This window comes from Lactuca saligna, chromosome 3 (genome assembly GCF_052625555.1).
Source record: "Lactuca saligna cultivar CGN05327 chromosome 3, ASM5262555v1, whole genome shotgun sequence".
NCBI classification, from domain to species: Eukaryota; Viridiplantae; Streptophyta; class Magnoliopsida; order Asterales; family Asteraceae; genus Lactuca; species Lactuca saligna.
In genome coordinates this window covers 4,275,226-4,289,818 of record NC_136419.1, presented here as the reverse complement: position 1 = coordinate 4,289,818, position 14,593 = coordinate 4,275,226, and the positions used below count along the sequence as shown (strand labels likewise).

Sequence of the window (14,593 nt, the reverse complement as noted above, 5' to 3'; positions counted from 1 at the left end):
ATTTCGAAACCGATTTCGGCATATGATACATAATGTATTTTTCTAGAAACTGAAATAGAGATGGAGATATATATAGGCCGACAATAAGTGAGGTGTCGCTGAAAAGCAAAACAAAGAGTGTGTGATTGCTTCAGTACAAAGCATCTGAGTCTGACTGACTCACCTCTCTTTCTCTTTCCAATGGAGATTCACAGAGTATACAAAGTACAATTTTTATTGCATCTTCTACAACTCTTACTTACCATGCAAGCTGTTTTTTTGGGGAATGACATTTTCAGCTGTCTATGTGCATGAATACATCATCGATCCATTTATCCCAAAATAATGTATATATTGTTATCATATAGTTACAATGGTTTTTGTTATAATCCTTGTAATATTTTTTTTTTTTTTTTTTTTTTTGACAATACGTGCACATAGTAACTAAACTTTAATCTTTTGTTTTGTAAACTTTAGTTATTATATATACATATAGAAAAGTTAAATATTCTTTTAGTTTTTTCTTCCTACCCATTCTCTGTTACATCCATTTTTAGATAATGTCATATGTAATAATAATTTACTAATTTTATAAATATAACAAATGTTGCAATTTAAGTATGTAGGAATATAATAGAAATATAGGAGAATATTTCTTTATTTATATACGAAAACAATTCCGGGACTGTTAAATACTTCCATGGTTTTAATCTTTTACGATATAAAAGAAAAAAGAAAATTAAAAGAAAAAAACAAACTCCCTGTTTAAATCCATTATATATGTTGATAGATTCAGAACTTAAATGTAATCAGTCAACGTCCTGTATTGACAGATAAGTTACGTGTTTCGATGCACATGGTACAAGCACAGAGTGTGAGGTACTCGTTTGCGGCAAAGTAATAGGAAATAGACCAGTCAAAACATAACGGTTGCCATTTTTGTCCAAATCTAGGATAAGCGTTTGGAGTGTGCATGGTGAATGAAACCAATAATACATTTTCTACTGTATTATCCTATTCACTTGTAGTTTGAATTCGAATATAATTATAACTTTTAATTGTATCATTAAAAAATAACTGTTGTAATTATTAGTGGCTTACAAATTAATATCTATAATTAGGTGCTCAAACTTCTCATCTTGTAGACATATCATTAGCTATAAAACAATTTGTTACACAATTTTTCTTTAAACAATTTGTTACACAAGTTTTTTTTTTAAAGAAAGTAAATTATAAATTAATGGTGTCATGTTTGGAGCATTACTCTGATGAGTGCAACTGTAATAATCTTTACATCAGCTTAATGAAATAATGGAAGTTATGAATTAATAACCTCTAAATTAAAATTTATAAGATTTAAAAACTTCTTAACTTTTATGAATCTATCACTACAAAACGAGTCATTAAAAACGTTAATTTACAAAGAAAAAGTTCAGAGATAATTATGAGTTATGTATGAGGATAATGGGTGCACTACCAATTATTTCACCTGTTAGTTTATATATAACTTTTAATTGTATCATTTACATCATTGATATGAAGATGGATGTTCATTCCGATAAGACACATAGAATAGTGATGATTCTAGCACCTTTTACATTATCAATTTATTTAAAATTTAAATGATATAAGAGAAAGAATTTAGAACGTATAAATTTTTAAAAAGATCCACATATTATATATGTCTGGTAATTAAGTTAATTGACATACATGTTCAAGTGTAAGATTTAAATTAATAACCAGCTCCAAGTTATCGGGACTTGAAATTTTGAATCTGAATTATATATATATAGCAAGAATTATTTATCCAGCTGATGATGATCACCAATGATAGAAGCTACAATTCACAAAGATGTTTCAATCAAAGTACATGCATATGATGATCATCTTAATTAATTAACAATAATAATATCAAACTGAGAACAGCTAATTAACCAAAACCAGATGAAGAAAACAAAAGAGTTGGACATAAATTAGGAAGAAAAGGGTAAAAGAATGAAACCTGAAATCTTGCTCAACAGTTCAAATCCTCTAAATAACATAAACGTCCTAAATCTTGTTTCGGGTATTTTGATATTCAATCAATTCTTCTTGTGTGTGGTTTTCAAAAGAACGGACGATGTACGTACATTCCATGTCTGAGATCGATCTAGTGTTAGAATGGAGGACGACCAGCAGCACCACCTCCACCACCGCCGCCGTTGCCCCAGTAAGCGTCGTTTGGTAATTGAATTGAGTTGAGTAGGTTTTGAGACATGCCTTGGAAGAGTGAAGGATCTGTTAATAGTTGTTGTTGTTGTTGTTGCTGCTGCTGCTGTTGTGGTGGAGTCATGTCTCCCGGAGATCCTAATGAACCACCTTGCAATGGTAAAGTGCTTTCTTCGTCTTCAAGAGGGAGCCTTTCGTAGGCGGCGTTGCTAAACGATGCCGCCATGATTACCACAGGTCCGGCGGCTAGAAGTGCCCCCACAACGCTTCCACCAACCACCTGTCCTTGTCCGCCAGCTAAGTAAATAGTCAACCCCGTGGCCGCAGGTGGAGCTGGTGGAGGGAGGAAAGAACCTGATAACGACAAGATCTCGAATCGACCGTGCAATGTGACGACGGCACCTGGTGATGCGGGTTGTCGGAGAGTAACGTTTGTGACGGTGCCGCTACCGCTCATAATGCAGACACCACGCTGGCGCCGCCGTGCAAAGGTGGCGATGCTTTCCATCACATCACAACCATCGGCGACTTCCATGACATGGGTTCTAAGTGCGTTGGCGCTGTCTCTTGTGATGATGATCGGGGGTTTGGGTTTGTTCTTGGAACCTGCAGGTCTTCCTCTCGGCCGCCGTGAGATTTCTAATTCTTTACCTTCGCTGCCGCCGCCACCGCTGCCATTTAACATATCATCGTTGTTCTTCTCGTCACGGTCTCTTTTATGACCTGCCATGTTGAGACCACTCGTACCACTTTGTTCATCTTCAGAATTTTGTTGCTGAAACTGATGCAGATTGAAGTTTCTTGTATGAAAAGGGGGAGGAAGAGAGTGTCCGTGCGCTGATGCCGTTATCTGATCCATTGATCTCGATCGATTCTCCACTCCAAGCTTCAAACTCTTTCAGATTGGAAACCCTCAAGAATTAAGCTATCAAACAGCAAGAAAGTTGAGAAAATAGGGTTTTGACCAAGATTCACTCTTTCTTGCTTATGGTTGATTATTGAGTTTCAGCCTGAAGAAGAAGAAGAAGAAGAAGAATATCGAACATCAAAGATCCACCAAAATCCTATTTAAGAAGCGATGACGAGTGAATGATGAAGATGAAAGAGTTAACTATAGGATGCTCCCATGGGAGGAAATCTAGGTTACTTGAAAGAGATTCATATGCGGTTGAGAATTAGGAAGAATGATGTGATGAGCGAGAGGGGATGTGGGTTTTTGTGGTTTCTCTCTCTTAATTAAATCCCGGGTTTCTCTCTCTACTGTATGCTGATAGAGATTAGAGGATTTATGGGTTAGGGTTAGATTTAGATTTAGATAAGGGGTTGGAGTTTGATGATGAGTACCTGGGAGGATCGGTGGATCCTCTACGCAGACCATTTATTTCCCAAATGTTACGTTTGACAACACAATGTTCTAATCAGACCCCAATTTTGTTCCTTATCTATTTTATTTCTTTACAATACTTTTAAATTTAATTTAATATACAATTTAAAACAATATTACGTTTATAAATAGGTGTTTGACTGTATATTTTAAATTGTTAATTTCAACTTGCAATACTAAATATTATATTTCAAACTTTATTTCTTAAAATAGTTATTGAACATAGTGTAAATTTATGTTGACATTAGTTCTACAAATGATTTACTTCTTTTAAAGTTTTGCATCTAAAATAAAAAATGAATTCACATAAGCTTATATTTTTTTTTTCTTTAACTGCAAATAAAATTAAGTTGGATCAACATTTTTTTAATTTCTTGATCTAAACATGCCAAACTTACGTTGAAAAAAAATTGTTTTTCGAAACATGGGACATCTTATATTCCGGTGACTTAGGCACAATCACTCTACCAAAAAGGGCCTATGGCGATGACCTTTGTCTTATACATGAATCCAAGTTTCGTTATATCAACACATGTTGTTGATATGACTTTGTCAGTATAACGTTTAACTTCAGTTGATACAAATTTTGCTAGCATAGACGCTCTTTTGTCAACCGTATGCCGTTAATTTTCGCTGATAATTATTTCCACTAAAAAAATATTAGTTATTACTTTTTCAGTGACATGTCGTTACAGATTACCACTTTTGAGATGATATTTCGTCGACTTTATCACAATGATATGTTATTAAGATAGCCAATGTGCAAGTTTTATTTTTGTTTATATGTGGAGAAATGTTGTCACAATAACCACTTTAAGGTTGATTGATATTTTTACATGTTTTTTGTTTTATTTTTTAGATTTTAAAAACCACCTTTCAATCTTTATAAATAAAAACATTACATTATCAAACACTTAACTAATAGAAAATATTTTAATACAAAACAAACCCATTCAAATCTTATAGAAACCATAACATTCAATGTTTACTAAAACCAAACTAATTCTTATCACTTTCTTTTTCGCTTTCATCACTTGCTTCGGTAGTCGAATTCATTTTCATTTGTGAGGGATCAAATTGGAATTGTAACGAGATGAGGATCGGTAGTTAAGGTTATGAGTTAACATCTCTTTATGTTGAATTTGTTGCAAATGTTGAATGAATTGATGAGTTAAGTGTTGGTATGTTAATTGTGCATTTGTTGCTATTTATCTTTGTGTAAATCAACTTGATTCATAATCGGGGTATTTAGGGGATTCACTTGTAAGATTGTGACCAACACCTCGTGTGTAACCATGTCTTTGCCCAAGAGCACAATCAAGACATTCAACTTCATCTACCGATGATTTATCAATTTCATCAATCATTTTCATACGTCCATATTGATTTTCTCTGGAATAAAAATTACATTAAGTTAACATATATAATAAACATTATGGTATTTGCAATTCATTGCTACTAAAAGCAATGCAACCAAAAATTTAAAGTACATTTTTATTTTAAACAATTCATAGAAATATATTGTTATTTAAAAAAATATCATGGAATTAAATTGTTATTTTCTTACGTTAAACATATAATACACACATAGATCAAACACAACACACATGAAATATGTTGTTATTTTAAACAAACCAAGGAAATACATTTCTCTCTTAAATAAATCGTGTAAGTACATTGTTATTTTAAACAAATCATGGAAGTACATTGTTATTTTAACAAAATATGGAAGTATATTGTTATTTTAAACAAATTATGGAAGTACATTGTTAGTTTAAACAAACCTTGGAAGTACATTGCTATTTAAACAATTCATGGAAGTACATTGCTATTAAATAAATCGTGCAAGTACATTACTATTTTAAACAAATCATGGAAGTACATTGATATGTCAAATAATTTATGGAAGTATATTTCATTTTTAGACAAATCATGGACGTACATTGCTATTTTCTTGCATCGTGGAGACAACACACATAAACTGTGGGATGTTATAAAAAATTTCGAAAATATACAACATTAATGTATATAGCTATATGTCTAGTGTTTTGTCATTTTCTTGCCGATAAAGAGCCAAATATAACTATTACTAGGATTTCATAATAACTATATATAAACTTCTATATAATGCTAACATATTGGCTTACTTCTTCATGTATTTTTTGTGTATAAGATAAAATGTTGTAACATGTATATGGTAGTAATGCTCCATTTTTTTTATTTAAACTAGAGGGACACATGTACTTGAGAGTTGTATACAACTTAGTGATGGCTGTCTACCAATATTTGGCACTAATGTCAGGAGATGGATGTTTCTTTGCCGTATCTATATTGGTATAAGTTCAATCTCGAACAAGATGTTCTTTCAAGTCATTTTTATCACTATAACTCCTAGCACAATCACCCTTGATCATACATTAACAAATTTCTTTTTATATATGCCTCAAACAAAATCATGGTATTTTTTTTACAAAAATATGAATAAAATCCAACTGAGATAATGGAATGGCCACCTTAAAGAAACATTTTTCAAGATCAATCTTACAAACATCTGCTAAATCTCCCACAAACATGAATGTACACCTAGTGATATTGAAATCAATGGGTAAAGGCATAAAGTTACTATTTTTTTAAAATGTATCATACAAGCTTAAATTTCTTCTGTTCCTATGAGTATTTCGTAGGTTTTGCATACATTGACATATGTAATAAAAAATTTAGCAATACACACAAACACACACACACACACACATATATATATATATATATATATATATATATATATATATATATATATATATATATAATGATGTATCCAAATCGAACAAACAAGCAAATGCCAACTCTAGAACCTCTTAACTTAATAGCTAGATGTACCCACCATTATACAATAATGAACCATGAATCAATGACAATATATATGGGCAAAGTTCTTAGGGCAAGCATATCTCGAGAAAAGCGCAACATGCATATCTATACAAGGCAAATAGTTGTTGTTACTCGGACTAAGCAAGAAACCGGATAAAAGCTCGAGTGGGTACACCTTTGAAAGCCTATAAAAGCCGAGTATCGCTAAAGGAGCTAGGTAGAAATTTTCTCTTAACAAGCAATTTTGTAACATTTTCAATTGACATCTAACTTAAGCATTGAGAGCAATACCAGGATCCATCCATTGGTATCACTTTCTAACCTATCACTTGTCTGCTTTTACAGTGTGCCTTCTTGTTTGTGTACTAGGAAATAAGACGACCGAATTACTACCAAACATCCAGGAGGCTACGTAGCAACATACTAAATTGGGGGAAATTTTCAAAAATAATAACAAATATTATAAGCAATAAAAAATATATTTTAAACAAAATCTTATAAAAAAATCAAAACTTTATATATATATATATATATATATATATATATATATATATATATATATATATATATATATATATATATAAAATAACCTTATAACATCTTCATTAAAATAATCACTTATCTCTAATTATACTAGAAAATTTTACCTTAGGGATAACATATGGCAAGTATGACCATTCCTAAAAGTATATATATACAAGCTATTAGATATTACATATTAATTTTTAATTACAAATTATTTAATTTAGTTGTTAAGAAAAAAAATTAAAAATTTTCTCCTAGTTTTCTTCGAACTTATCTTTTTATTCATATAAGATTATGACATTTTGATACCACTAATTCTCTCTCTTAATCATCTTTCTTGGTTATAACATGTGTCTTTATCTAGTGAGTATAATGATAAGTACGAAGATATTTGATTACTCTAAGAAAAATCATTTAACAAAATATAATTAATTAATTACTCATAATTAAAAAGAAAAAAATCAATTAATTACTCATTGCATTTGCCAATTAACGGTTTTGCGTTGTTGGCTGTAAGGACACAAGTTCTAAGGGTGGATAAAGTCGAGCTTATTTTGTCAATAGATAGGACTAGTATCGAGGTACCACTATTGGCCTAGGTACAGGTTTGCTAATGTCACAATTCGTCAGTTACATGGTATATCTCAACCCATAAGAACTTGTCGATTGACTCTATTTTCAAAAAAGAATTATATATAAACCACTCTTAACCATTTCAATACCACATCAACCTTCTACCATCTCTCTAATTTCATTCCAATTCTCTCCAATTCCATTTCAACCTCTGTTTATTAAATTTCAAATGAATTGTAGTTGTGGCAAATTCAAAAAAGGGTTCTACTGAAAAAAAATGTTAGGGTTAAAGCAGTTCGCAAGATTACACAACTTCAGTTTCCGGAACTAGCACAAATTTATGGTTGTATGTTGTAGAATACCTTTTAGGATTTTAATTATCGTTTAACTACTTCAATTAGTGTTTTTAGGTTTTATATTCTCATGTAGTAGTGTGCTTCTTTTTAACAACATGTTATTTTGATAGTTTTATTAAGTTATTGAATATTTTAATGTTTTTTAAAAATAAATTTGTATGGACTCAAAGATGAATTACTTGTGTTGTGAGTTCAAAAAGATAGAAATGAAAAAAAATCTAATATGAGGCATATATGCAGCAAGTGGGTTAGGATGGTTGAAAGAGATACACTCCATTACCTTTTATATAAAGTTAAGGCATTAAGAGATATATTACATAATTGGTACATTAAGTATATTTAGGTACTTAAAATTGTTCATATCTTTTGGATGATTCTTTATATCTTTTGAGTTTTGAGTATATATACGTACATAGTTCAAATTATCTATCCTAATAAATAAATATTATATTTGTCAAATATCAAACTATTATTGAATTTGACAAATGTTATTTTTTTAGAATTTTAGAAAAAAGATTTCAGCTCGCCCATTTTTGTATTTTTTTTCTTTTTTATTCAAACTAGTATTTAACTCACCTCATGTGTTGCGGTGGATATCTTATTTGCAATTTGTATATAGAACGTGATTTTCAAATGTCAATAGTCCACATATAGAACGATGACGATTAAACCACATCAATAAGTCCAAAAACTTATCAAAATAAAGTTTCAATACAAAGAATTTTGTAAGAAGGAGATACGTGAAAATATTGTTCGAAAGTGTATCTTATTTGGTGTAACACCATTGATGACAATGAATTGAGAAATTATAATAATAAAAAAATAGTATTAATAACAAAGAAAACTATAATAAATCATGTAATCAAATGAAAATGTAACTTTTAAATATAGGAAGTGATCAAATCATAACTTATAAAATACCAATAATATAACTTTTTAGATTATGAAATTGTTAGATCAAAAATATTTGAGAGAAAAAAATATAAATATAAAAATCTGCTTTACCAAAATAAAAATCATAATTTACAAAAGGATAGCTTATTTTGAAAATTGTATAGCATACATAACAAGTTCAATTTTGTTTGGAATTTAGCAATTTTGACTCTAAACATAAGAAGACTAAATGAATAGTCACAAGGTCTCACATACTTATTTTGATAATTAATATATATATATATATATATATATATATATATATATATATATATATATATATATATATATATATATATATATAATTTCACATATTAAGCCACCTTATATGTCACATCCAAAAAATTCAAAATAATTTTTTTCATTTTAAAAACACTTAAACAATACAATAGAGTTGTTCCAAAACCCATTACATTGATTAAATCATTTAAATATTAGAGAAAAAATCATAAATAGCCAATACATAAAATGTCGAGGGTGTTGTGCAGTCATGTTGGACCCTTTCCTATGAAATCGAATGTACTTGAAATCATAAACACATAACCGTAAACACAAAGCTTACTGAGTTCCTCAAAATACCACATACCATACATATCATTTGGCCTAGCCGCACATTGAGACCACCCCATAATAATGGGCATAACCCTTCCTAATCAATGGGCCCGACCCAACATACGATTAGGTCTAGCCCACCATACAATGGGCCTAACCTACTCATGTAATTGGGCCCAACCCTACATGCATGGAAATAGTCCCAACCCGACTTACAATGCGAGAGTCACAAAGACAACTAACATCATACAAAACACATTCTAGGAGACTCACCTCAAACTAAACATAATCGAATCACACACGTACTGTAGCAACAAGGGCTCGTCACACTAAACATATCCAAAATCATTCATAATTAACACCCACAATCAATGGTCCAAATCATATTCTACCATACTAAGGGTAAAATACCATTTTACCCCTCCCATACTTGACCCAACAAAACATAGGCCAAAACCCATAATGACCCAAGGCCTAAAAATGGACTGACTACACATCTGGGAGTACGCCCAACATACTAAGATTTCCCAGAAAAGAAAACAGGGCAAACCCGCTACACCTTACGTACTCAGGGGTTACGTCCAGCGTACTCCCTCTAATGTTAAAACCCACTTTTAATCTCTTAATCAACTAAGACTAAACTTCTAATTCACATATCTCAATCTTGGGAAGGTCTTAACTGATAAAGTTAACAAATTTAAGCTTTTGCATTGCATAATAGGACCCAAAACTAAATCCTTGGTCCATAGCTTCATAAAAAGACCAACAACTCATGAATTGTTGGACTACATCACTTTTGATCCAATTTTTATGAATTAACAAACTTAGAAATAGCTAGAAATGATGATAAAAGGTTCTGGAGTAACTTCTACTCACAAGATCTAAACCATGGGATAAAAACATGCCCAAAACTAGATATACACTAAGGAGCCATAAAGTTTGAAGCTTTATACCTCTAGAAGATGCAAGATAAAAATCCAAGTCCGAAGCTACAAGCTCCAAGCTTCCCAACACCTTTCCAATGGACTCCTTCTTTATATTGCACCAAAACACACAAAGTTTCACTCTATAAGCTCAAGAACCTCACAATGTGGCTAGGGTTTCTACATAACTGCTTTGGGGAGGATGTGGATGTGTATGAACAAGCCTCAAAGGACTTAAGGTGTTAAAATAGGGTCTCAATTCTAAAGTTTACGGTTACACATTGCGGCTCTACGTGCTGTGTACTCCAGGTACGCCCATTGTACCTCTTTACTTCGGAACCGCCACCAAGTGTTCGCATTGGAACATCCATTGCAATGAGTAACCTCGTTCGCATCCAATCGCATCAGGATACTCCCTTTACGCATCCATACTGTAACATACCCGTTTTCCATGTATCACAATATTGTCCGCTTTGGGCTCTCGACACAACTTCCCAGGGGGTCACCACCCCTTGAATTGTTTTCGCCCATGCATATTTAACTATTGAGTTCTTATAGGATTTGCTACCCTCACGGATTTATAACATGTTGTGACAAGGAAGGTATCCACACCCCTTTTTAAGAAAGTGCTTCCTTCTCCTTCCAAGCCAATGTGGGATCAGGTGCAGCTAACTTGCCTACCTTCAAGGCAGGCATGTTAGATGCACCTGATCCCATATCGGCTTGGAAGGAGAATGCAACACTTTCTTATAAAGGGGGCGTGTATACCTTCCTTGTCACAATGCGTTTTAAAGTCATGAGGGAAGAAAATCCCATAAGAAATCTACACTTAAGCGTGCCCAGGCGAGAGTAACCCAGGGATGCGAGACCCCATGGTAAGTTTTCATGCCAGGAGACCAAATCAGACACTATTTGTAACATCCGGATTTTTATAGGCATATTGGTGTGGGTTAGTCTTGTGATTAAAGGAGAGACTCGACAAGTTGAGGGTCCAACTCGCCGAGTCGAGTCGGGTTCTCCCGTGGATTTAATGAGTAGACTCGACGAGTTCGAGGAGAGGGACTCGCTGAGTAGGTGCTGGGCTGAGAAACCCTAATCTTCAGGGTTTGGGACCTATTTAAAGGCACTTATAGCCTCCTTGGCCCCTTCCCAACAGTGTCTTCGTCCCTTGAAAGAAACCCTAGAGTTATTCATGGGCTAGAGAGGAAAGAGGCTTCTTGGAGGTCATTTATTTGAGAAGAAGATCAAGGGGGTTGCAAGGATCTTAAAGGAGAGTTGGTGGATCGGTCTCATCTTCATTTCAAGCTTCAGATCTGGTACAACTCTTGTCTCCATTTTGTTTGAGTAGATTTCTTTGGTTGTAAAGTTGGGCTTGCATCCATATTGATGGGGTTTTGGGTGCATTCAAACCCTTTTTCGAGTCAATTGTAGATCTGGACCTTGTGAGGTCCAGAGATCCAGAAAGTAGCCAACCTTGAGTGAGTAACCTTGGAGCTTTGAAGCTATGGAGCTTCAATGGAGTCAAAATGGTGTATAGAGCAAAATACACCATGCATGAGACTCAAGTTAACACCTTTGTGTGACTTTTGGGTAGTAGGAGGTTAGATCTATGAGTTTGGGTTACAAATCTGACCTTAAATGGTTGAATGAGAAATATGAGGGAGCCAAATCGCCGAGTCCATGGGTGACTCGACCAGTCGTAGCCGGTTTAAATGAGTAGTCTTGACCTAGTGTTGGCTCGCCGAGTTGGGAGTCAACTCGATGAGTTGAGTGAGTCCTAGGTAGAGTTCAGTTGGTGGGAGGGGAATCGATGAGTCGCATGGGTGTACTCGACGAGTAGGGTCAAATGTGGACTGTTGACTTGAGCTTGACTTCTGTTGACTTTGGGGTTTTGGTCAACATAACTAATAGAGGTCTTTGAAGGGTAAAATGGTCATTTACCCACTCTAGAGTTAGAAAGAGAAGGAACCACCTTCGATTATCTGAGTCGTGAAAAGGAGTTATTATAAGAGATATTCATCCTATGTGTTAGGCGGTGGCGAGTTCGAGATTCAAGTGTGAGGATAGCTGCTTTTCTGCTTGCCAGGTGAGTCTTCTCACTATACTTTACCTAGAGTAGTAATTAGAGTTATATGACAGAGTATCTTGTATGCTATTTATGTGATTGTGATACACTACATTATTTCTATGTGATTCATGTTGTGTATGTTCCAGAGTTTACATAGTTAGAACCGGAAGGTTCACAGAGTTAGAACCAGAAGGTTCACAGAGTTAGGACCAGAGGGTCCACAGAGTTAGGACTGGAGGGTCCACAGAGATATAGCCTCGGGTGGCTAATATGTGTTATATGTGGTAATTTGGGGAACTCACCAAGCTTTGCGCTTACCGTGTTATGTGTTATGTATTTCAGGTTTTCCTCTCGGAATCACGGGACGACACCGGCTTGATTGTACACACCAGAGAAAGAGTTATGATGATCCTAGATTATTAATGGATTTGTGCTTTGTAATTGAATAAAAGAGATTTTTATACGATATGTTATGAAGAGAATGCATTTTAAAAATGAAAAGTTGTTTGAATTTTTCACTTTGTTACAAGTTGGTATCAGAGCCTTGGTTTGAGGGATTCGGATGCACCTTCGGGTATGGCTAAACTCAAACTGAGGAATTGAGGAAATTTTTTCAAAATAAATGATTTTTCTAAAATGAGTAGGAGTTTTAAGAGAAAACGAGAAAGAGTAGTGTGTACAATCAGCTAGAGCCTGAATGGTGATTTCCCAAAATACCCTTACCTTATGTGTTATAAGATATTATGAGATATTATACATGATAGAGACAGGCTAGGTATTTCATATTTTAGGACTAGAGTGGCCTGATTTGTGATGCCTTAGCCTAGGAGTTGCGGTTATCTATGATGCGCTTTCAAGTATGTGCTGAGTAAGAGTATCCAGCGGGAATCCTTGTAGAGAAGGGACTTGAGTAAAGAACTAATCTTGGAGAGATACTTAGATGAGCATTTACGGTACCTACTATGAGAATAGTTAGACACCCACGTGGGGTAGAGTTACTTGATTTTGGTGATATCCTTTGAGCATGAGTAGAGCCATAGGACTTGTACCTAGAGTGGTTTCTCGTGTTGGTAGAGATTATTCAATGCCCGAATGTTGCTTGCTTCGTGATTTGTAGAACTCTCGGTGATGGGAGACAACTACTAAGTGAATATGACGATATTCATGAGGTAGGTGGCTAGCATCATTAGGAGTTCTTCAGCAGCTGATGGCGGAGAAATGAGAGAACCTAGGAAGTGACCTTAGTCAGAAGAGTACGCTGGCAGAGTAGAGCTTTTCGCTGGGAAGCGAGTACGCGTATGGGAATTAGTGATTGAGAGGGTTGGCAGCTACTTAGGGAATCTGGGATGGTCTGTGTAGAGAGTATGGGTAGATGTGGCAGGTAGTATGGGCGCGTACTTCTGAAAGAAGAGGACCCATACTCAGTACAGGGAGTATTCCAGTCATTCTCAGTAGCATATCGAGAGGTGATCTCATGGTTCGGGTACGATGATCGGTAGCAAATCAAGAGGTGATGTCATGGTTCAGGTACCATGATCACTAGCAGATCAAGAGGTGATGTCATGGTTCGGGTACCATTATCGGTAGCAGACCGAGAGGTGATATCATGGTTTGGGTACCATGATCGGTAGCAGAGCGAGAGGTGATGTCGTGGTTCAAGCACCATGCTTCGTAGTGGATAGTGTTTGTGCTTTTTCCAGTTATCCTGTCGTGTTTGGGTTATTCTATGATCGGATGCAATAGAATATGGGGTCAGAGGACCATGTTGAACGAGTTTCAATAGTGCATACCTTGAGAAGAGATTTGCGTTGATTTCCGAGGGATTTTTAGTGAGATGTCAGTAAGAGTTGCAAGACTCAAAGATGAGTGGAAATGGTATTATATGAAGGATTGCGGTCTGAGTTGAGAAATTAGCCGATAGTGGAGACGTCAGCTTCTATGATCTGAGTGTTGTTGTTTCTGTTGCCTGTGGGAAACATAAGAAGTGTCAAGATCTTTGGTTTTGAGCTTAGGGGTAAGCCCTGTGGGGTAGCAGTGATGAAGATATGCCACCGTAGTATTTGGCAGTATTTCTGCCACGAGGTAATATAGCATGAGCAGGTTGTCGGTGGGAACTAGGATGGTCAAGGACCATGACACACCCTACTCGAGTATAGTAGGGCACGTGTTAGTTGTAGCAACGGATGATCAAGAAGAGTATATCGGGGTGGTCGCTTTTTGTCTA

General features: G+C 34.7%; 1 protein-coding gene across 1 annotated transcript; it reads right to left on the bottom strand.

Annotated features, from left to right (window-relative positions):
• Window positions 1-1,745: 1,745 nt before the first annotated feature.
• On the bottom strand, window positions 1,746-3,603 carry LOC145034279 (AT-hook motif nuclear-localized protein 24-like). Its single transcript, XM_078982655.1, has one exon. The coding sequence runs from the start codon at window positions 3,044-3,046 to the stop codon at window positions 2,135-2,137; it is 912 nt and encodes a 303-aa protein (XP_078838781.1). The 5' UTR covers window positions 3,047-3,603; the 3' UTR covers window positions 1,746-2,134.
• Between the last annotated feature and the right edge of the window lie 10,990 nt (window positions 3,604-14,593).

Excerpts from the sequence above, each read along its gene's own strand:
- LOC145034279 (XM_078982655.1), bottom strand. The coding sequence starts at position 3,046 with ATGGATCAGATAACGGCATCAGCGCACGGACACTCTCTTCCTCCCCCT.